This window comes from Pseudophryne corroboree, chromosome 6 (genome assembly GCF_028390025.1).
Source record: "Pseudophryne corroboree isolate aPseCor3 chromosome 6, aPseCor3.hap2, whole genome shotgun sequence".
Lineage (NCBI taxonomy): Eukaryota > Metazoa > Chordata > Amphibia > Anura > Myobatrachidae > Pseudophryne > Pseudophryne corroboree.
The window spans coordinates 406,461,115-406,486,633 of record NC_086449.1 but is presented as its reverse complement, the minus strand read 5'-3'; the positions used below and the strand labels follow the sequence as shown (position 1 = coordinate 406,486,633).

The 25,519-nt window shown below is 43.8% G+C and overlaps 1 protein-coding gene across 2 annotated transcripts in view; it reads right to left on the bottom strand.

The window, feature by feature from the left end:
• Positions 1-22,447, bottom strand: part of PRPF18 (pre-mRNA processing factor 18) — a 165,939-nt gene extending 143,492 nt beyond the window's left edge. The window contains exons 1-4 of one of the 2 annotated variants that reach the window (XM_063926901.1): positions 22,061-22,447; positions 21,029-21,106; positions 20,905-20,931; positions 710-814 (exon numbers count right to left, since the gene is read on the bottom strand). In XM_063926901.1, coding sequence (XP_063782971.1) covers positions 710-814; positions 20,905-20,931; positions 21,029-21,106; positions 22,061-22,126 — 276 coding nt within the window. In that variant the 5' untranslated portion in view covers positions 22,127-22,447. The remainder of the gene's footprint in view (positions 1-709; positions 815-20,904; positions 20,932-21,028; positions 21,107-22,060) is intronic. The other variant, XM_063926902.1, reaches the window with a different exon arrangement.
• Between the last annotated feature and the right edge of the window lie 3,072 nt (positions 22,448-25,519).

Genomic DNA, 25,519 nt, shown 5'->3' with positions numbered 1-25,519 from the left:
CAGGACCTTCATCGCTGGATTCATCGCACAGGGTAAGTAGCTGCAGGGCTGGTCTTTTTCACAAAACTTTTTTAGCATAGCAGGGCTGCACGAACGATCGCAGTCCTGCTATGCTAAAATACACTCCCCCATAGGTGGCGTCTAGTTGATCGCACGAGCAGCAAAAAGTTGCTACGTGCGATCAACTCGGAATGACCCCCACGGTTATTGGGCCTCATTCAGATGTGGATGGAACAGCTATCGCTGCTACTTACATAGAAGCACCAGCAATAGTACTAATGTGGTAATGCAGCAGGTGACGTCACGCAAAGAGGCCAGAATCGCCCTGTCCTTGGGTGGAGATCCTGGACACGTACCTTTCCAACAATGGCAGCAACACGCTTACATTTTGGGAAACAGAGGCCATTGCCGTTCCCTCCCCATCCCAAAAGGCATCAGGCTGTCAATCACTGAACATCGATACCTTGTGGCATTCGCCACAAGAGCGTCGGGACCTGAATGAGGTCCATCATAAGGTGTTACATGAGGCTCAAAATCAAGTATTAATCCAAATATTTAGACTACAAAGAAAAATCTGTCAGATTCTGAGGAAAACTGTGACAAGCAAGCCATAGCTAGCCGCAAGTGTTGTTCATGGTAGAAAGGAAACATCCTGTGCTGTATCTGCTACACAGAAATAGGACTCACAGCATTAGATCAGAAAGCTCACCTCCTGCCTGGAAAGCGTCATAGGCAATTTCTCTTCCGCCAGCTCTAACTCTAACACAGGGTTGCTTGATGATGAAGGCTTCTCTTCTTCTTCTGGCTTCTGCACCTAGTCGTTCACGAAGCAATTATATGAGTAAATACAGAAGGAAACCCATTATGCTTGCACAACAAAGCAACCTGCACAGATCTGAATACACACACCTTAAAAACTTTATATATATCATGTATATGTAAAAGCGAAGCCAAAGCACGAAGGTACAGATATTGAATAGTGCTTCATGTAAAATAAGCATTTTTGGAAGATCAGTTAAGCTGGGTACACATTAGACAATACGGGCCATAAGTGATATCGTCTAATGTTTGCCCTTGACTGCCGTGCAAACTATATAGTGCGTATACACTGAACGATATTGCTAACGACCTCACAATATAGTTAGTACACACTAGACGCTATGGGCAAAAATATCATAAAAGTTATCGTGCATATCGTTAAAAATGGTCATCTAATGTGTACGCAGCTTTACAGTAAAATATATAACTCCTCACAGAACCTGCAGCATAATTGCCCTTATTTAATAGCCTGTGAGATGCAGACACTGGCCAGTATTTTTACAGTGCCAACAATTTAAAAAACTGCAGGGATTTTGCAGTTTTTTATAGTTGCCAACAGTTCCTAATGTCTGTTGACAATCCCAATGTTTAAGGATTTGACCCCGTCTTTCAAAAGTGCCCAAATATACAATATCATTGACATTATTGACAGCTATTGTTAATTTCTTGGCTTTATGCTATATAAATAAAAGACTAAGGGGTATATGCAATTCACGGCGAATCGCGGCAATTTTTCGCCGTTTTTTAATTCGACTTAATTCGACAGGTGAATTCCGGAAGGTGGCTGCCGGAATTCACCATATTCAATGAAAAACGGATTCGCCAGAACCGCGAGCGAAAATCGGCCGATTTGGCGGATTTTGCCGCGATTTCAAAAAACGGGGGGGGGGGGGGGGGGGGGAAATGGCGTGGGGTCCCCCCTCCAAAGCATAACCAGCCTCGGGCTCTTCGAGCTGGTCCTGGTTCTAAAAATGCGGGGAAAAATTGGGCAGGGATCCCCCGTATTTTTAAAACCAGCACCGGGCTCTGCGCCTGGTGCTGGTGCCAAAAATACGGGGGACAAAAAGAGTAGGGGTCCCCCGTATTTTTAACACCAGCATCGGGCTCCACTAGCTGGACAGATAATGCCACAGCCGGGGGTCACTTTTATACAGTGCCCTGCGGCCGTGGCATCAAATATCCAACTAGTCACCCCTGGCCGGGGTACCCTGGGGGAGTGGGGACCCCTTCAATCAAGGGGTCCCCCCCCCCAGCCACTAAAGGGCCAGGGGTGAAGCCCGAGGCTGTCCCCCCCCATCCAATGGGCTGCGGATGGGGGGGCTGATAGCCTTTTGTGATAATGAAAAGAATATTGTTTTTTCCAGCAGTACTACAAGTCCCAGCAAGCCTCCCCCGCAAGCTGGTACTTGGAGAACCACAAGTACCAGCATGCGGGAGAAAAACGGGCCCGCTGGTACCTGTAGTACTACTGGAAAAAAAATACCCAAATAAAAACAGTACACAGACACCTTGATAGTAAAACTTTATTACACACTACCGACACACACATACTTACCTATGTTGACACGCCGACTGCCACGGTCTCCGACGATCCGAGGGTACCTGTGAAAAAATTATACTCACCTTCCAGCGTCCAGAGGTACATCCACGTCCAGAGTATAATCCACGTACTTGTTAAAAAAACAAACCGCAAATACCCGCTCCATACCGGACTGAAAGGGGTCCCATGCTGACACATCAGACCCCTTTCTCCCGAATGCCGGGACATCACGTGACTCCTGTCACTGAAGTCCCTTCAGCCAATCAGGAAGCGCTACTTCCGTGGCGCTCACCTGATTGGCTGTGCGCTGTCTGTGCTGTGACAGCGCATCGCAAAGCCGCTCCATTAGTTTCAATGGTGGGAACTTAGCGGCTAGCCGGGGGGTTACCCGCGGTCAGCCGCTGACCGGCGGGTGAGCTCACCGCTAGCCGCTAAGTTCCCACCATATAATGGACGGGGCTGTGCGATGCGCTGTCACAGCACAGACAGCGCACAGCCAATCAGGTGAGCGCAACGAAGTTGCGCTTCCTGATTGGCTTTAGAGACCTTTGTGTGACAGCTGTCACTGACAGGTCTCATTCGGGGTAAGGGGTCTCATGTGTCAGCATGGGACCCCTTTCAGTCCGGTGGTCCGTGTGTTCGTTTTCTTTTTTTGCCAAGTACGTGGATTTATCTCTGGACCCTGGCTGAGGTGAGTATATTGATCTTTTCTTTTCAGGTATCCGTGGATTCTACATGGAGAAGAGGACCGATGTCGGCGTGTGAACATAGGTAAGTATGTATACAAACAATGAAACAATAACTTGCGCCCTAGCTGCAGCTTGATATTCGTCCAAAAGAACACCACTTCTTTCTACATACAACAATACACTGGTGGACGATCTCCAAGCGCTGCTAAGTAAATCTGGAATCCTTATGTTTTAAGATCCTCAAAAAAACAGAGTGAAATGGTATTTATAAGGGAGTCTCTACAATTGGCCGTTCACTTATACTGTCACCGGCAACTGACCTTCGGCAAGTGCCCTATGTTCCCATAAAGGTTTCTTTCTCCCTCTCTTCAATTCAAGGCACTATCACATCCTCATCTATAGCATACAGGTCATTAGAACCAAGCTTACCTGAACGATAAGCCCTATGTGCATACAAAGGTATCTTTAATGGATCCTCCTTCTTTGGAATCCTCTATCGATCATGTATATGTGTATACAGCTCCGCAACAACTTCTTTTTTTAAAAAAACTCCATCAGTCCATTTATATAAAAAACATTGGTTTTCTCTTTAATTACCACAGTCCACATAAAAGAGATTTAAAATTCCATACAGAAAATTTATATAGAAGTACCCAATTTATGGACAGGCAGGACCGCTTCCACTTACACCCCTAAGCTGGAATGGGGGGTAGGGTACAACCCACTACTGGAAAAGATGTTAAAACCAATCAAGTAGGTGTCCAAGTAAGTGGTTGGTTCAGGCCTGGGGTCTTCTCATCAAATCACCAACGCGTTTCGGATGTCAATCCTTCCTCAGGGTGTAATGTTGGAAGTGATCCTCTCGGTCCTTTATACCCACTATCCCTATCACATGACAGTGTCAACCAATAGGATTACTCCAAACAAAAAAATCATATTTCTATACAGATATTAATTGTAAAACCTTTTGTATACATCCTTTATCAGACAATGAGTGCATACATCCAATATATTACTCATAATCCCAAAAAACAGTAATAAAAATCCTCAATTCATATTTAATTGGTTAAACCTAAAAAGCGGCTGTAATTCCATAATCATTACTCCCTATTGCAAAGATGTCCCCAATCCTGGATTAATATGTCCATATACTACTATAGCTAGATACACCTTTCTTACTCCCCATAATCCCCTTCAATTTGTTTCCTCCTGTTGTCATGGATATTACACGTCCGCTGGCCGTTACTTCCTTTCAGCGCAGGCAACTGTAATCAATGTTCCTGCATCGTCATGGATACGGACCGCCCCTCCGGCATTCAAGGCGCCCACGTCATGTCCCCCTTCTCCATCGTGAGCCGCAGACATCGAAGGGATTTTCCTAAAGTTGCGATACGTCATATCCGGCTTCTCCATCGTGAGCCGAAAACACTGAAGGGATTTTTCAAAAGTTGCGATACGTCATATCCGGCTTTTGGAACGCAAACCGGAAGTTCAATACATCAATATGGAACGCAAACCGCTGTTCCACTCTCCCCAGTTGGATATACAGGAAGAAATAAATACACATTAGTTATATCCTTCTCATATGCCCACAATTATAACCACAAACAGTTTATCTTATATTACATCCCCTAAACATGCACATATAAATATTTCATTATATTGACCTTCTGTTATCAAACTGCTTCATATATAGTACCATTCCAATGAGATCAAAAGTGCTCCTATTCATCCCCTATATCAAACTCTAGATGCCCAAGATTTCATATTTCCCTTAGAATATTGAACATCGGGGGTACATTTCTTATTAAATTATTTAAGGAACCATTTCATCTCAAAGTCCATGTTGAGGCCCTTCGGATGTAATGTTATGAGTTCGAAAATTTTCCTCATCTCTGCCTTTGCCAACCTTTCCTCCTCATCTTTCCTACGCCAATTAGGGGTTATGTTCATAATTGCACAAAAACTGACAAGTTGGTTAATGTCACATTTATGTGTGTTCTTAAAATGTAAAGAGACATTATGCGTCTCCATTCCTTTTTTAATGTTTCGAACGTGCTCTGCCATACGTATTTTCAGGGCCCTGGTGGTACGTCCAACGTACTGGGACCCGCAGGCACATTCGAGTAAATACACAACGTTTTTAGTTGAACAGGTCAAAAAGTCTTTAATAGGGAAGATCTGTTTAGTCTGTGTTGATGTATACTCTGTGACTTTACTCCTCTTATCTCTACAGGTACGGCACATCATACATGTGCCGCATCTGTAGAATCCCTTGGACTTAATTCTAGTCTGCATTTTTAGAACGGCTAGCACACTGCTCACAACATTATCCCTCAGATTTTTTGCCTTCCTATATACGAATCTAGGTTTTTTGGAGATATGACCCTCTAATGCTGGATCTCTAGCGAGAGTGTCCCAATGTTTTCTCACAATGTTTTCTACTTGTTTATATTGGCTATTGTAACCTGTGATAAATGTTATCTCACCACCCGAGTTGCTTTTATCTTTCGTTTTATTCAAACAAGCAGCTCGATCTAAACCAGCTCCAGTCTCTCTCGCCTTTTCTATCACCCGAGGATCATACCCCTTTTCTAAGAATTGCTCTTGTAAAGTATTCGCATGTTGCTCATACATCTCTATATCTGTACAATTCCTTCGGATACGATGGAATTGGCTCATTGGTATGCTACGCAACCAATTTGCATGATGGTTGCTGGTAAATTCAATGAACGAATTACAGTCAGTATCCTTCACGTAGTTACTGGTTTTAATCTTACCACCATCTACATGGATCTTCAGATCCAAAAAATTGACTTCTACTTCACTTATATTAAATGAAAGTTTAATATTATAATGATTACTGTTGAGATGTGTGCAGAAGGTATCCAGGGAACTACGATCCCCCCCCCACACAAATACAACATCGTCAATATATCGATACCAGGACACCAGGCTGGCGTCCCACTGATGACCCCCCCATACCGAATTCTCCTCCCAGAGGGCCATGAATAAATTCGCATAACTGGGCGCCAGCCTGGTGCCCATCGCTGTACCCGTTAACTGTAAATAAAACGAGTCATGGAACCAAAAAAAATTATTCATTAGTATGAGGGAGGTACCATCTAAGACGAAGTCTATCATATCTTCCTTCATGCCATGTTTTTCCAAGAAAAACTTGGTGGCCTCTAATCCATATTGATGTTCTATGATCGTGTATAACGATGTTACGTCCGCTGTAACTAATAGGAAACCAGGCTGCCACTCCACCTTCATAAGTTTATTAATAGTGTCAATGGAATCCTTAAGGTATGACCGTGTGGATTTTACTATAGGTTGTAAGATTTTATCTATAAATAATGATAGATTAGACAAAGAGGAGTTAGTGCCAGCCACTATTGGCCGTCCGGGTGGTTTTTCTTTATTTTTATGTATTTTTGGAAGTACGTAAAGCACAGGTATAGATGGATTTTCAATCATCATAAACTCGCTATCTTCTTTCTTTATCACCCCTTTCGACATATATAGGGCCAAAAAAAACTTCTAATTTTTCCTTAATGCTTACACCCGGATTTCCTTTTAACTTTTTATACGTATCTCCATCTTGTAATTGTCTAAAAATTTCAGCATTATAGTCCTCTAGATTCATTATTACAACACTACCCCCCTTATCGGCAGGTTTAACCACTATATTCTTATTGTCTCTAAGGGTTTTAATTGCATTCCGTTCCCCTTTGGTAAGGTTCATTCTCCTATTAGGTTTCAGACGTATACTCTCCAAATCACTTTTAACTGATTTTTCAAAGGCCTCAACAAAACTGCCCTTTTTATGTCTAGGGTAAAAAGTAGACTTACGTCTCAATCTAACCTCCCCTTCAATTTGTGGCATGGCCTCTTCAGGTTTATCATCAAAATATCTTTTGAGTGCTAGACGTCTAACGAACCTTTCTATATCGACGTACACGTCAAACTTATCACAGCGGTTAGATGGGGCGAATTTGAGACCCTTTTTAAGGACTTCCTCTTCTTGTAATGTCAATTGATGATCACTCAGGTTATATATCTGAGTGTTACTTTTAGAGGTTTCATTCGTAATCGCTAAATCTGGGGTTATTACCTGATCCTTGCTACTCTCAGATACATTATCAGGTCTACAATTAACCTCCTTCATTTTTCTTCTCCTTTTTGAATTCAGCGATTTAAATTTTCCCCCTCTTTTGCCCCTTTTCTTATATTTTTCTATATTCACCTCCATTTCCTTTGTCCTCTCTCGCTCATTCCTAAAAAACGATTCCTGGACCTTAAGCTGTCCTGATTATGATATTCCCCAGGGATGGAGTGTCCTCTTTCCTGGCTATTTCTTTGATCCTGATCCTCCCAATGTCTTACATCTCTCCAAATCCTCTCTTTCCCTTTTTCCACATTTGAGTTTCTATTCCTTCTATTTCCATATGTGTATCTTTCTTTCTCATATTGGTTCCTGTTTGGACCCCTATAATTCTGATACTGTCTGGTTTGTTCTACCCTTCTCTCATTGTTACGATATTTCTCCTGACCTCCTCCTCTTTGTCTAATCTATCATTATTTATAGATAAAATCTTACAACCTATAGTAAAATCCACACGGTCATACCTTAAGGATTCCATTGACACTATTAATAAACTTATGAAGGTGGAGTGGCAGCCTGGTTTCCTATTAGTTACAGCGGACGTAACATCGTTATACACGATCATAGATCATCAATATGGATTAGAGGCCACCAAGTTTTTCTTGGAAAAACATGGCATGAAGGAAGATATGATAGACTTCGTCTTAGATGGTACCTCCCTCATACTAATGAATAATTTTTTTTGGTTCCATGACTCGTTTTATTTACAGTTAACGGGTACAGCGATGGGCACCAGGCTGGCGCCCAGTTATGCGAATTTATTCATGGCCCTCTGGGAGGAGAATTCGGTATGGGGGGGGTCATCAGTGGGACGCCAGCCTGGTGTCCTGGTATCGATATATTGACGATGTTGTATTTGTGTGGGGGGGGGATCGTAGTTCCCTGGATACCTTCTGCACACATCTCAACAGTAATCATTATAATATTAAACTTTCATTTAATATAAGTGAAGTAGAAGTCAATTTTTTGGATCTGAAGATCCATGTAGATGGTGGTAAGATTAAAACCAGTAACTACGTGAAGGATACTGACTGTAATTCGTTCATTGAATTTACCAGCAACCATCATGCAAATTGGTTGCGTAGCATACCAATGAGCCAATTCCATCGTATCCGAAGGAATTGTACAGATATAGAGATGTATGAGCAACATGCGAATACTTTACAAGAGCAATTCTTAGAAAAGGGGTATGATCCTCGGGTGATAGAAAAGGCGAGAGAGACTGGAGCTGGTTTAGATCGAGCTGCTTGTTTGAATAAAACGAAAGATAAAAGCAACTCGGGTGGTGAGATAACATTTATCACAGGTTACAATAGCCAATATAAACAAGTAGAAAACATTGTGAGAAAACATTGGGACATTCTCGCTAGAGATCCAGCATTAGAGGGTCATATCTCAAAAAAACCTAGATTCGTATATAGGAAGGCAAAAAATCTGAGGGATAATGTTGTGAGCAGTGTGCTAGCCGTTCTAAAAATGCAGACTAGAATTAAGTCCAAGGGATTCTACAGATGCGGCACATGTATGATGTGCCGTACCTGTAGAGATAAGAGGAGTAAAGTCACAGAGTATACATCAACACAGACTAAACAGATCTTCCCTATTAAAGACTTTTTGACCTGTTCAACTAAAAACGTTGTGTATTTACTCGAATGTGCCTGCGGGTCCCAGTACGTTGGACGTACCACCAGGGCCCTGAAAATACGTATGGCAGAGCACGTTCGAAACATTAAAAAAGGAATGGAGACGCATAATGTCTCTTTACATTTTAAGAACACACATAAATGTGACATTAACCAACTTGTCAGTTTTTGTGCAATTATGAACATAACCCCTAATTGGCGTAGGAAAGATGAGGAGGAAAGGTTGGCAAAGGCAGAGATGAGGAAAATTTTCGAACTCAAAACATTACATCCGAAGGGCCTCAACATGGACTTTGAGATGAAATGGTTCCTTAAATAATTTAATAAGAAATGTACCCCCGATGTTCAATATTCTAAGGGAAATATGAAATCTTGGGCATCTAGAGTTTGATATAGGGGATGAATAGGAGCACTTTTGATCTCATTGGAATGGTACTATATATGAAGCAGTTTGATAACAGAAGGTCAATATAATGAAATATTTATATGTGCATGTTTAGGGGATGTAATATAAGATAAACTGTTTGTGGTTATAATTGTGGGCATATGAGAAGGATATAACTAATGTGTATTTATTTCTTCCTGTATATCCAACTGGGGAGAGTGGAACAGCGGTTTGCGTTCCAAAAGCCGGATATGACGTATCGCAACTTTTGAAAAATCCCTTCAGTGTTTTCGGCTCACGATGGAGAAGCCGGATATGACGTATCGCAACTTTAGGAAAATCCCTTCGATGTCTGCGGCTCACGATGGAGAAGGGGGACATGACGTGGGCGCCTTGAATACCGGAGGGGTGGTCCGTATCCATGACGATGCAGGAACATTGATTACAGTTGCCTGCGCTGAAAGGAAGTAACGGCCAGCGGACGTGTAATATCCATGACAACAGGAGGAAACAAATTGAAGGGGATTATGGGGAGTAAGAAAGGTGTATCTAGCTATAGTAGTATATGGACATATTAATCCAGGATTGGGGACATCTTTGCAATAGGGAGTAATGATTATGGAATTACAGCCGCTTTTTAGGTTTAACCAATTAAATATGAATTGAGGATTTTTATTACTGTTTTTTGGGATTATGAGTAATATATTGGATGTATGCACTTATTGTCTGATAAAGGATGTATACAAAAGGTTTTACAATTAATATCTGTATAGAAATATATGATTTTTTGTTTGGAGTAATCCTATTGGTTGACACTGTCATGTGATAGGGATAGTGGGTATAAAGGACCGAGAGGATCACTTCCAACATTACACCCTGAGGAAGGATTGACATCCGAAACGCGTTGGTGATTTGATGAGAAGACCCCAGGCCTGAACCAACCACTTACTTGGACACCTACTTGATTGGTTTTAACATCTTTTCCAGTAGTGGGTTGTACCCTACCCCCCATTCCAGCTTAGGGGTGTAAGTGGAAGCGGTCCTGCCTGTCCATAAATTGGGTACTTCTATATAAATTTTCTGTATGGAATTTTAAATCTCTTTTATGTGGACTGTGGTAATTAAAGAGAAAACCAATGTTTTTTATATAAATGGACTGATGGAGTTTTTAAAAAAAAAGAAGTTGTTGCGGAGCTGTATACACATATACATGATCGATAGAGGATTCCAAAGAAGGAGGATCCATTAAAGATACCTTTGTATGCACATAGGGCTTATCGTTCAGGTAAGCTTGGTTCTAATGACCTGTATGCTATAGATGAGGATGTGATAGTGCCTTGAATTGAAGAGAGGGAGAAAGAAACCTTTATGGGAACATAGGGCACTTGCCGAAGGTCAGTTGCCGGTGACAGTAGAAGTGAACGGCCAATTGTAGAGACTCCCTTATAAATACCATTTCACTCTGTTTTTTTGAGGATCTTAAAACATAAGGATTCCAGATTTACTTAGCAGCGCTTGGAGATCGTCCACCAGTGTATTGTTGTATGTAGAAAGAAGTGGTGTTCTTTTGGACGAATATCAAGCTGCAGCTAGGGCGCAAGTTATTGTTTCATTGTTTGTATACATACTTACCTATGTTCACACGCCGACATCGGTCCTCTTCTCCATGTAGAATCCACGGATACCTGAAAAGAAAAGATCAATATACTCACCTCAGCCAGGGTCCAGAGATAAATCCACGTACTTGGCAAAAAAAGAAAACGAACACACGGACCACCGGACTGAAAGGGGTCCCATGCTGACACATGAGACCCCTTACCCCGAATGAGACCTGTCAGTGACAGCTGTCACACAAAGGTCTCTAAAGCCAATCAGGAAGCGCAACTTCGTTGCGCTCACCTGATTGGCTGTGCGCTGTCTGTGCTGTGACAGCGCATCGCACAGCCCCGTCCATTATATGGTGGGAACTTAGCGGCTAGCGGTGAGCTCACCCGCCGGTCAGCGGCTGACCGCGGGTAACCCCCCGGCTAGCCGCTAAGTTCCCACCATTGAAACTAATGGAGCGGCTTTGCGATGCGCTGTCACAGCACAGACAGCGCACAGCCAATCAGGTGAGCGCCACGGAAGTAGCGCTTCCTGATTGGCTGAAGGGACTTCAGTGACAGGAGTCACGTGATGTCCCGGCATTCGGGAGAAAGGGGTCTGATGTGTCAGCATGGGACCCCTTTCAGTCCGGTATGGAGCGGGTATTTGCGGTTTGTTTTTTTTAACAAGTACGTGGATTATACTCTGGACGTGGATGTACCTCTGGACGCTGGAAGGTGAGTATAATTTTTTCACAGGTACCCTCGGATCGTCGGAGACCGTGGCAGTCGGCGTGTCAACATAGGTAAGTATGTGTGTGTCGGTAGTGTGTAATAAAGTTTTACTATCAAGGTGTCTGTGTACTGTTTATTTGGGTATTTTTTTTCCAGTAGTACTACAGGTACCAGCGGGTGCGTTTTTCTCCCGCATGCTGGTACTTGTGGTTCTCCAAGTACCAGCTTGCGGGGGAGGCTTGCTGGGACTTGTAGTACTGCTGGAAAAAACAATATTCTTTTCATTATCACAAAAGGCTATCAGCCCCCCCATCCGCAGCCCATTGGATGGGGGGGACAGCCTCGGGCTTCACCCCTGGCCCTTTAGTGGCTGGGGGGGGGACCCCTTGATTGAAGGGGTCCCCACTCCCCCAGGGTACCCCGGCCAGGGGTGACTAGTTGGATATTTGATGCCACGGCCGCAGGGCACGGCATAAAAGTGACCCCCGGCTGTGGCATTATCTGTCCAGCTAGTGGAGCCCGATGCTGGTGTTAAAAATACGGGGGACCCCTACTCTTTTTGTCCCCCGTATTTTTGGCACCAGCACCAGGCGCAGAGCCCGGTGCTGGTTTTAAAAATACGGGGGATCCCCTGTCAATTTTTCCCCCGCATTTTTAGAACCAGGACCAGCTCGAAGAGCCCGAGGCTGGTTATGCTTTGGAGGGGGGACCCCACGCCATTTTTTTTTAGGATTTTACCGTTCCAGCAATAAAAATAAAAAAAATAAAAAAAAATAATATTTTAAAAATATATATAAATTATATTTGTGCCTCCAAAAAAAAAAAAAAAAAGTATCTAATCCCTTCTAATATAAATAGATATGCTATTCCTAAAAAAAAAAACACCAAAAAAAACATGTTTAAAATTTTTCAATTGTTTTCACCCTCCAAAGTGTGGCGGATTGAAAATGACGAATTTGCTGTCTAAAAGCACTGCTGTCGAATTTCCAAACTTGAATTGAATATGCTTTGGTCGAATTGCAGCACTTGTATCATTGCAGAAAAGTCGGATTTGCAAAAATTCGAATTTCAAAAAGTCGACTTTTGAAAGTCCGTTTTTTGGTCGGAAAGCACTGAATTGCATAGGCAAATTTTTTTTTTGGGCGAAAATGACCCGAAATTCGACAATTTCGGGAATTCGACCGCAATTGCATATACCCCTAAGGCTGCTCCTCACCTCCCTGGGGGAAATTGAAGTCTTTTGCGTGCTGGCAGACACTAGATGGTATCTGACGGAGCAATACAAGTGTTGCCCCGTTCAGCCACGCACATCCACCGGCGCTGACATTACTGTTATGTTGGTTGGCTGGTAACTAGTAATTTAATATTTACCAAAGGAAAGCATTTAAAACAAGTACCATTAGACTCATATTCAGTTAATATGGTTATGAGACAGACTGTAGTGAACCAAAGTAGGCAGACATAGAACAGTGCGGAGTTTAGATCCACAAGATCAGCTTTAAGGTATCCCAGGAATTATTTTAAAATATTGGCAACTAAGGTAATTTTGTCTTATTTTGTGCACTTAATTCTGGTGTCCTGAGATCGTACCATTATCCTCACTGCACCAAGATGAGGCTTAACCTTATAAGAATGTGACAGTTTCCATATTATAATCCCATCTTCAATGCTTACGTTCAAAAGTTAGTGCTGCACTGTTTACATGTTTAAAATGTGATAACTATGCTATGTTTACAATGGGTGCAGCGCTTACGCTGGTGCCCAGAACAGACGCCCTGCAGATGTCAGTGACGAGTCATGTCTATGCACTAAGCGCTGAGTCAGTTACTGGGACCACCAATGGCTGGTTGGGTCACTTGTTAATGTGACTAGTAAGTTGCCATAAAAATGACTTAGGGGTATATTTACTAAGCAGTGATAAGAGCGGAGAAGTGAGCCAGTGGAGAAGTTGCCCATGGCAACCAATCAGCACTGAAGTAACATCTATAATTTGCATACTATAAAATGATACAGAGCTGCTGATTGGTTGATGGGGAAATTTCTCCACTGGCTCACTTCTCCGCTCTTATCACTACTTAGTAAATGTACCCCTTAGTTTTTAGCTGACTGTGACAAAACCAGCTGATTGGGGAGATTGCAGCATAACCGGCACTACACCTTTTGGATACTGCAGGTCCAGAGGAGAACACGGCACCTGAAAAGATCGGGAGGTATCCATTGGATATCATCATGCTTAGTTGGGTGGATATCATATGACACCCCCATCTATCCGGTACGCTTTCTTGCCTAGTCCTTGGTGGATTTATTGTGCAAAATTCTGTTGCATTTTAATAAATTTTTTGTGTGGTAAACTATTGAATAAAACTGTATTACACTATATATATCTTCCTTCTCTTCTATTTTTGGGGTTTATATGAAATTGACCTACTATCGAGAGAGAGGAGAGGACTTGGAACAATTAAGATAAAAGAACGGACACTTGGAGCCCACTTTTGAGACCGAATTAGACCGGGACTGTAATATTTTCATTCCTAATATACGGAATTAGTGTAACATTTAGACATAAATTCCTGTGGTATTATACCCAGACCGTTTTTGGACTATATACCAAGAGGGTGCGCACGGTTGCTTACCTTTGTTGCTATTTCGAGTATTTGTGGTGGTTGGGATCACCTTAGCTTCTGTTGCTGCACTTTTAAGTTGGGGCGCTGTTTTTTGAATTTCTGTTGTATTAAAACCAGCTGAGACTGGCAACAGTGAAACTGATTTAACACTGATCTTAACAGATGTGTATTCTACAGAATACAAGTGTTCAGTGTACGTTCAGTATTTCCAGTATGTGTTTTTTATTGTTTATGCACCATATACATAGATATCAATATTACTCTGGTCTAGAGTTTACTTCATCAATAATTGTGCTAATTACAAGGCAACCTAAAGATCTGGTGTTTAGGGAGGTTTACTGTTTATTGTTGTGCAGTATTTACGGGCAGGGATAAATGCAATGTTTCTGGATTTTTTTTTCTTTTCTAGATTTTTTTCTCTCCAGGGTGCAACACAAGAAAATAAGGTCATTTTAATTTCTCTTGCCTGAACAGAAATTGCAATGCACTTGGACACACTGGATCATGAGCAGTAAAATACATAAAGGAGAACAAAAAACCCCCAAAGTGGAACAATTATTTAATTGTACTATTTCAATGCAATCAATCCTTGCAGCATATGGATTCTGGACTGAGGCTTTATAGATCCCATTTAAAAATACTCAACCTGAACAAACATCATTTACTAACTTTATTTTCTAAATCCTCCTAACAGACATACAAAGTAACAGGAGAATACTCGGGGTTTGTGCAGAGACCCATTCAGACTGAATGGAGGCAGAATTACAGACTAGCATTCACTGCATTATAAAGCGAATATGGGAATCTTCCTGAGTTAAGCTGATTAATAAGAAACGCGCGTGTCTACATGTGAGCGCTTTCCATTTATAACATTGCTGAAGATATAAAAGGAGATTTGGCCAAATCTGCTTTCTATTGCTTTCTTATGAGCTATATGAAAGGAGAAAGTACATCATAACGGCCTAATTCAGACCTGATTGCTCCTCTGCGGTTTTGCAGAGGTCTGCGATAAGATAGCTGCAGTCCATAGAGAGTGAACCCCCCCCCCCCATACAAGAGTGCGCATGCATGCGCACGCAGTGCGAAAAACTTCGCCAGACAGCGGACATCTGCAAATCTGTTCTCAATTCACTCACCATCTAATGATTTTTCCAGTGTGTGCAGTGTGGGCGAAGCCCAGGACTTACTCCTACAGTGCAATACAAACAGGCTGATCGGGGCCAGAGCGAACGTCACACACCCTTAACAATAACGCTTGGGAACGACCTGCGTTTTTCCTGACACTCCCAGAAAATGTCCAGTTACCATCCACAAAAGTCCGCTTCCTGTCAAACAACTTGCGTACGCATAGCGATCAAAATTTTCGCACCATCCTTTCCTTTCGTAGTTTGGCCTTGCAATCCATACGCATGCACAGCTGTTTGATAATTGTCTGTCATGCGAAATTGCACAACAGCGATCAGGTCTGAATTAGGCCCTAAGATGGGAGGGGGGAAAAAGTAACTCCTTGGAAAAAGCAAGTGGCACTGCAGATGTGGCAGATTTAAAATGAGCATAGAGATTTAGATTCGGGAGGGGTATATGCAAACTCAAATCTAAATTGCAGTGTAAAAATAAAGCCATCCAGCATTTGTGGGCTGCCGGCAAAAGTAGTCTGTATTAACCCTGCAGGCAAAAAAAAAAAATACTTATTTGTACTAGTGCCATTGCAACATAATCTGTCAAGGTTTAAAGTAACTAGCTTTTTTCTCCGCTCGCATTTGAGATTAAGGGGGGTGGGGGTCGGGGTATTCAGGTATGTTAGCAAAGCAAAAAATGTAGCAACTGGACAAAACCGTGGGCCTAATTCAGAGTGGATTGCAGCAGCAAATTTGGCAGCAGTTGGGCAAAACCATGTGCACTGCAGGGGGGGCAGATAGAACATGTGCAGAGAGATTTAGATTTGGGTGGGGTGTGTTCAAACTGAAATCTAAATTGCAGTGTAAAAATAAAACAGTCAGTATTTACCCTGCACAGAAACAAAATAACCCAAACACATCTAACAGATGTCTGGCCAGCCAACCCCCAATCCAACACGCTCCTCCCCCCCTTCCTCCTGCAAGGGCGATGCTTCTGCACCCGGTAAGTAGCTCCATGCCAGTGCAGCTCCTGCGTGCTGGCAAGGGGATACCCGCCACATCCTGGGTCGCAGCGGCTGCATGTGACATCACACACAACGGCACTCTAATGCCATTGGCATGTCCCCTCTTTTCCTGTCAATTAGGCAGAGGCAATCGCAGAGAGATAAAGTGTATGGAAATAAATGACCAGCCAAACAGCTCCCTGTCTTTTTCCAAATCCAGCCTGTGACATAGTACTTAGGAGCTGATTGGCTGGTACTTTATCTCCATCCACTTTATGTCCGTTCAAGGCTTAGTAAATAGACCCCTTAAGGGGTCATTCCAACCCGATCGTACGCTGCACTTCTTTGCAGCCGTGCGATCAGGTCGGATCTGCGCATGCGCCGGCGCATGGCAATTGTCGGTGCCCAGCGATCGCCTCTGAGACAGAGCGCCTCTGAGACCGTTGGGGGGGGGGGCGGGCCGCGGCAGCTGTGTGACGTGGTGTCACGCAGCCGCTGCGGCCAGCGGGAGCAACTCCCGGCCAGCCGCAGGAACTGCGCTGGCCGGGAGTTACTCCTCAAATACAAAGGCATCGCCTCTGTGCGATGCTTTTGTATTTGACCGGGGGGGGGGGTCTGGTTTACGATCCTAGCTGTGCTAAATTTAGCACAGCTAGGATCAACTCGGAATGACCCCCTTAGTCTGGAAAGGGTGAGTTGCCTTTAAGCTTTTTGATCTCTTCAATGTTTCTGTTGATAAATGCACGAGTCATATTTAAGTGCACTCACAACGGGGAGGCACTTGGTGGAAGTTCATTTTATTTTGTGGCACTTCATCAATATTTGGAAACAATTACAGCTGTGTGAATGATCACCAACACTATTTAAATTGCTGTCTGTGTAGAGACACCAAGAGGCAGTGTATGACACACAAACACTATGATTTCAGATTAGTTTTACTTATGTTACTAAGTCACAAGCTGATTTTCCTTTCTCATGCTTAAAAATCAGGAAAGCTTTACACTGAAGAAATGCTTGCCCGAAGCATGGTGAGCAAAGCCAGTCCGCAAGGGGACACTTTTTAATGTGCTTAACAAGGTTAATGATGTTCTGAAGCAGTTTAGTCATGCTAACCCAGGGGGTCCCATGTTCTGAACTTGAACCCATGATTTTGATAAATATTCTGCTATGTACAGTCTGTGTCATAAGAGGTGAAGATCCTGTTCACACTCATTTGGTTTAATACATTAGTCAGCTGTGGTGGCACTCAATGGACCTAATTCAGATGTGGATGGAGGGGTGTGGCCAGGATCTGTGTCGGTGGACGAAGATTTCCTGGACTCTGATGCATCTGCTACAGCCGGCTCACGCGACCCCATGGGTCACTCTGCAGGCCGATAGTGTCACAGATGATCCGATTCTGCGTCCTAGGATTCATCTCGGGTCTCTAATGCAAACAGCAGGTGTGACACCTCTGCTGCATTACCACATTAGTGCCATCACTGCTGCTTCCACGTAAGCAGCAGCAATGGCTACTCCATCCACATCTGAATCAGTCTCATTGTGAATAGTGTGGGTGTGAAGACATTTTACTAGGATAAGTAAAAGGAAAAAATATAGAGAAATGAAACGGACATAGAACCGGGGCCTGTCGTATGTGAGATGCCTTATAGGCCCTACACACTGGCCGATTTTCTGAAAGAAATGAACGATCTCGTTCATAAATGAACGATCTCGTTCATAAATGAACGAGAACTCGTTCATATCCTTCAGTGTGGAGACTCCAGCGATGAACGATGCGCGGCTCCGCGCTCGTTCATCGCTGGTCTCCCGTCGGCTGTGCATGCAGGCCAATATGGACGATTTCGTCCATATTTGCCTGCACTTCAATGCAGCCGCGTGACGGGGGGAGTGAAGAAACTTCACTCCCCCCGTCACTGCCCCCCCCCCGCCGCCGGGTCGCTCGTCGGCCACCTCGGCGGCGCATTGTCAAATGAGTAGGGCCCCTTAGTGTCAACAAACAGCTACATGTGGTAGGATGGAAAGAAAAATGTCACTGAAGATACTTTAAGTGAAAGAAGCTGCAGTCTATAGCTATACACAATTTGATTAATCTTCAATATAAGAACCAGCTTTTAAGCACTAAGGACAGGCTATCTTCTGCTTTATTGGGGCTGTTAAGAAAGAAGCCATCTTCCAATCAAATGGTCTCATAATTAACAATAAAATCAATTTTTAGTGGATCACTATTATGCCAATGTTGGGACTTTACAAACTGTACTACCAGGGCCAATTCCCACACACTTTTTCTTTGTATATAATCTATTACAATGAAATGTCTTGAGCTATATTGGGACTGACATCATTATATTCAATGTAAACCATTAAATCAAACTGCACCTAATATGTTATAGTAGTACGTTTGTAAAATGTATGTATGCACCATGTACAGTCTGCATACTCCTTTCTATTTAAAGGTAGCAATCATTTTCTGCCTAATATTCAACAGTTACCAATCATTTTCTACCTAAGATGATTATCTACATTCTCTTCAGCAAAACCCAGGAAATCATCAAAATAATGTTTGCTTTGACATTTTGAAGTGTTTGAGGGGCAAATAATAAGTGAAGAACTAAAATCCCCCAAAGATTGAATGTTTTACACTAAGATATGCATCAAGTTTGCTTCCTCGCATCTCACTAACTCCCCTCTCTCCACACATAATGCACATTATACAATGAATCACAATAATCACTGTGTAGTGTGTGCACCCAGCTCATTGTTTGTTGAATTGTGTGGTTGTATTTTCCCATCTGATGTGCTGCTCATTAGAGAGGAAGACGCAATGTATGCTGCAGTGTGCTAACATTAATACTGCAACAACATACTATGTCATTGTAGTGCACATTGGGGGTAATTCCAAGTTGATCGCAGCAGGAAATTTTTTAGCAGTTGGGCAAAACCATGTGCACTGCAGGGGGGGGGGGGGGGCAGATATAACATGTGCAGAGAGAGTTAGATTTGGGTGGGTTATTTTGTTTCTGTGCAGGGTAAATACTGTCTGCTTTATTTTTAGACAAACAATTTGGCAGTTGCTCAATCATACCTGGAGATAATTATATATCAGGTGCTGGAAGGGGGAGGGGTCACAGACAAACAGACAGAGAGGAGGGGGGTGCAAATCCCCACCCCTAAATTCCCTTCCGCACACTGAAAATTACCTGTAACCATCCCTGAACCTATCTGGTAATAAAATTCAGAGAATTAGTCACAAATGTTTGCAAACACATGTTTAGCTGCTGGCCACGTCACGGCTTCTCCGATACAGCAGTCCTAACCTACATAATAGCAGTGCTCACATAGGGCCATGTAATTTGTCACAGTAGGCCTCATGATAAAGGCTATTACTAAAACACTTCCAGACAGAGAGCTAACTCTGTCTGTTTGTCTGTGACCCCTCCCCCTTCCAGCACCTGATATATAATTATCTCCAGGTATGATTGAGCAACTGCCAAATTGTTTGTCTGCTTGTGTGCAAGAGGCATTGAATGGGAGCAGCATTTGGAAGGCATGCTGTTCCTTGTAGTGCCAATGGGAGATTCTGGGGGTGGCTCCTGGGTAAGTTAGCTCTCTGTCTGGAAGTGTTTTAGTAATAGCCTTTATCATGAGGCCTACTGTGACAAATTACATGGCCCTATGTGAGCACTGCTATTATGTAGGTTAGGACTGCTGTATCGGAGAAGCCGTGACGTGGCCAGCAGCTAAACATGTGTTTGCAAACATTTGTGACTAATTCTCTGAATTTTATTACCAGATAGGTTCAGGGATGGTTACAGGTAATTTTCAGTGTGCGGAAGGGAATTTAGGGGTGGGGATTTGCACCCCCCTCCTCTCTGTCTGCTTTATTTTTACACTGCAATTTAGATTGCAGATTGAACACGCCACACCCAAATCTCTCTCTCTCTGCACATTTATATCTGCCTCCCCTGCAGTGCACATGGTTTTGCCCAACTGCTAACCAAATTCCTGCTGCGATCAACTTGGAATTACCCTCTTTGTGCAGTGTGTGTGTATATGGGCATGATATTTTGTCACAACTCATCAGCCATCACAAGATCCTTCCAGTGTGTACCTAGCTTTTTGTTTTCAGCTACTCTCTCCCAACTCCCAAGTAACCATAAGTAATTAGTATGTGTCATTCAGATCTGTTTATGGGTGATCATTCTAATCTAGAAAACACTGCAGAGGAATAGGAACTGGTTTGAATGCCAATGCATCAAGTACTACACAGGTCAGTGAGAAATATGATGATCTTAAATTCAGCAGTAATCTTAGTTAAACAATGATGAGAAATCCACGGTAGAACACACTTAATAATTTGGTGTTTAAATGTGTACTTAGTAGACAGATCCAGTGTCCAAGTAAATACCAGCAGACACATCAAGCCATGGCATGCTCAGCGCCTTAAGCCAAATAACAGCACGCTAGTGACAGCAGTCATTTTCAAAATGGTTTTTCTACTAAAGTGCCTTAACCAAAAACCAAAGTAAATGACAAACCATTTGGAAAATGTGCCTGTAAGTAAAACATGCAATCCTATTCTCTGAATATTCCTACCTTTCGTGTTGCCATCTCATTTATAGGCTAATAGTTGTGATAGAGCGAACAAAGAGAAATTGTTAGATTAGAAAGAATCATGAGAACAGTGAAAGTAGAAAGAGAACAAAGGAAAATATAGTACCTTGCACCCACATCTTTCAAGGTAAGCCTCTCTTTCTTTTTCAGCAAGTTCACTGCGCTTAAAATACTTCTTACTTTCCTGAAACATTAAAACATAGTTTAAAACACAAAACCGTTCTAGTACTTAGAAAGCAGACATATTCTCAGAAATATTTGAGACCGCCATAAATTTCAGCAACATAAACTTCTACTTTAAAGCAGGTAAACAGTGAAAAAAAATATTTATATACAGACTGCTTATTTGTGTTGAATGTATTGCTATTTATAAACAGTTTATACAGTATAGTGCTTTTATTCACATCAGTCCCTAAAAGCCAGAGCATACAGTATACTGACAGGAAAAATGTGTGATACAGACATTTTACCTGACTTCCAACATATATAATGGCCATACTGTACACTGTGAAATATTTCACAGTGTATGGCCACGATAGCTGCGTTCCTTCCCTGTGAACTATCAGACATGCTGGACGATTTAACAAGTCTGGCTGATCGATAATTTTAGATTGGTTGCGCAAATACACAGTACAATTATCTGTGAAATATGGTTCCACATGGCAGCTCTAGAGTTCTGCATAGAGAGATGAGCCACCCTAGTTCTGTCCTAATGGCGATATTAGTATTTCTAGTTTCATTGTTTACGTTTTAGGGAATACTTAGGCAGCTCATGGCTCTGTAGCTGTTGATGAACTACGAGATCCAGCATGCCCTGATGACCAGCTACTTTCCCAACATACTGTACTGGGACTTGTGACCGCACTGGAGCGCTAAAGGGTATTGCTACGAAAGTAGAAGGAACAGCCCAATGCTTAAACTAGGACAATCTGTCTAAAATAACCAAAGGGGAATAAGACATTACTTATATTTTACATATGGACAAAATACCGGTTATAGGCCTTAATTTATAACGTTAACGATGGCTGACACTGCTCGGATGATGCTGTGAAATGTTGTACTAGTACCCTATATAAATAGGACTGTCGGGTCAGCCACACATCACAGTAGTGTCAGTGGTTACAGGGCAGATTCTCACCCCAACCAGCTCCTTCTGCTCAAGCTGCTTCCTCTTCCTCGCTATCTCCGCTCTCAGGATATCCATGCCGATCACCTAGCCGCAACAGCAGGGCAGCGATACTCCATGGTTGAGGCTAGATCCAAGTGGCCTAAGGGACCTTTCCCGTCAGTGGGAGGAGCCACGACACAAGGGGAGGAGCTAGGCCTGCGGGACTGTTGCTCCCCTATCCACGCCACCAACTATTACCTTTAGTAGCGTGGCTAGCGTACTTTTCGGGTACTTTGTTCGGCCGTAGCTCCTCCCCCTGGTGACGTGTCTCCTCCCCTAGGTACGTCAGAAGGTCCCTTCTCCCACTCCGATATAGAATCAACCGGGTGTTTTGCTTCCTGTACACACAGAGAGAGCAGGAAAGGGCTGCCCTTATTACCCAACTACCTCCGCGAGCGAGCACCGTACTTCCGGTTACAGGATAACAACAGTGGAACGCTGAGGCAGAGAGTCCTCCTGTTGCTATGGTTCCCGAGCAGCGCTTCTGTGGCTTCGTACACTGATCTGCAGCATTTTTATGAACACAGAATAAATAAAATAAACGATTTTCAGAGGGTTTCAGATCACTACGCATTCTAACTCATCAAAGTGGCACTTCCTAATATATAGAACCAATTAAGAATGAGCTACCATTTGTGAATTATTAAAAATGTTATTTCTGCAGCGGGGTACACTGTGTTCCACAGGGAAACATCTGGGTGTAGAGTTGGATCTTGATCCAGAGGCACCAACAGGCTAAAGTTTTGACTGTTCCCAGGATGCGTTGCAGGGCCTCCTCTATAACCCCTCCTCCGGGCACTGGTGTTCAGTTTGTAAGTTGGTCACTTAACAGGGGGGGCTGCGCTAGGCAGCCCTGAAAAGAGCTTTGTTAGACGAATCTTCAATGGCTGCAGCACTTTTATGTCCTAGTGACATGCTGTGCTGCAGCTCCAACACCTCCCCAGCAGCGCTGCATACTCCCACTGGCTGAGTTCCCGGGTACTTGCAGCGGAGGCGCTTCGGTTCCCAGGCACACCGCCGCTGGCGCTCTCCAGGATCGCGTGGCTACTTCTTTGGGAGGAGGTAAGAGGGTCCTCCAGGAGGGACCCACCAAAATCGCGTTCTGCTCGCGGTCTTAGGAGACGGGCCGCGCCGCTGGCGTGGACACTGTGGCTGTACAGGGACCCCACTATATCCACCAGGGCAGGGAGCACAGGTCGGATTGTACCCGGTGGTGAGGACCAGCATAGGGGATAAGGCGCTTGACCTGTAGCCCCTCCCCCAGCTCCGGGCGCCATCTGCTGGTGTTCCCGCCATGGAGCTGCTTCTCACTCTCCCTCACTCTCTGACAGAGATTTGGGCGCCATCTTTTCACAAGTAGCTGCGGCTGGTCTCCGGGACTGCAGGGCAATGTCTCCTCTGTAAATCCGCCTGCTTGTCAGCACTGTGCATTTACAGTCACTTAAGTATTCCACAAGTCATTTTAGACAGTGTCAGTTAAGAACAAGTGTCCTTCTACCTAAATATTTCGTACAAGTATTCTGATATATACATCCAGTCTCTGACTGTGCATTTATATCTATATATATATATATATATATATATATAGAATCCAAAATATGCAGGCACTCCATATAAGAGAACAACGTGCTCCGGTGCTAACACCCGATAGCCATAGGTATCCAACACAGAAAAAAGGGAGGCACTCGGAGACAGCAAGGACATCACAAAAAGCTGGCTATAATTCTTTTTGTGATGTGGTCCTGAGGACGGGGTTCTGACCTCGAAAGTGCTTGACCGACCTTGAATACATCTATTTGACTTACCTTGCTGTCTCCGAGTGCCTCCCTTTTTTCTGTGTTGGATATATATATATATATTTTTTTTTTTTCTTACGTCCTAGAGGATGCTGGGGACTCCAAAAGGACCATGGGGTATAGACGGTATCCACAGGAGCTTGGGCACACTAAAAAGACTTTGACTGGGTGTGAACTGACTCCTCCCTCTATGCCCCTCCCCCTAACTGAGGCCCCTCCCCCAGACCTCAGTTAGACTTTGTGCCCAGGAGTGACTGGACACACACTAGGGGAGCTCTACTGAGTTTCTCTAGAAAGACTTTTGTTAGGTTTTATATTTTCAGGGAGACCTGCTGGCTACAGGCTCCCTGCATTGTGGGAGTGAGGGGAGAGAAGTCAGACCTACTTCTGCTTAGTTCAAGGGCTCTGCTTTTTAGGCTACTGGACACCATTAGCTCCAGAGGGTTCGATCACTTGGTTTGCCTAGCTGCTTGTTCCCGGAGCCGCGCCGTCATCCCCCTCACAGAAGCCAGAAGACAAGCCGGGTGAGTATTAGAAGAACCGAAGACTTCAGACGGCAGAAGACTTCAGTAACGGAGGTACAGCGCAGCAGTAGCGCTGCGCTCCATGCTCCCACACACATCACCAACGGCACTTGCAGGGTGCAGGGCGCTGGGGGGGAGCGCCCTGGGCAGCAGTTACTGAGGTATTTGGGACTGGCTAAAGGCATATTCGGTGCCCGGGCACCGTATATAATACCCCTGCCAGTATAAAGAATTCAGAATTTGAGCGGGACTGAAGCGCGCCGGGAAGGGGTGGGGCTTAGCCGCACAGCTCACCAGCGCCATCTTCTCTCCACAGCCGCTGCAGCGAACGCTGTCCCGGGACCTCCATGCTCCTCACAAGTAATATGGAGCAAAACGGGCGGGGGGGGGCACAGATAATTTGGTGCTTTTCTTGTTATTTCAGCGCTACTGATATATATATTATACTTGTGTAGTATATAGGCGCTGGGGTGTGAGCTGGCATACTCCCTCTGTGTTTCTCTCTCCAGGCTTCCCTGTAGGCTGTCCCCTTTATTTGGCCAGTGTGAGTGTGGGGGTGTCGGTACTTCATGTCGGCATGTCTGAGGCTGAGTGTTCCTCCCCGGAGGAAGTTACTGGGGGCGCAGAAAAGGAGCTGGAAATGGCTCTGTCGGACTGCTGATTGGGTTGCTATTTTAAGTACACTTAATGCTAATGTGGCTTTGTTGTCTAAGAGGCTTGATAAATCTGATTCTCAGACACAAACTTGGAGAAAGTCCATGGAGGATGCTTTGGCTCAGGTGCAGACCCCCTCAGGGTCCCAAAAATTTTAATTTACCCAGATGGTAGACACAGATGCCGACACGGACTCTGATTCCGATGTCGATTTTAATGAGGCTACTTTACACCCAAGGGTAGTTAAGAGTATTCAGTACATGATTGTGGCTATTAAAGATGTTTTACGTATCTCTGACGAACCTGTTGTTCAGGAAACAAGGATTTGCCTATTTAAAGGGAAAAAACCTGAGGTGAAGTTTCCCCCCCTCTCATGAAATGAATGCTCTTTGTGAAAAAGCTTGGGAGTCGCCGGACAAGAGGTGGCAGATTCCCAAGATAATTTTTATGGCGTA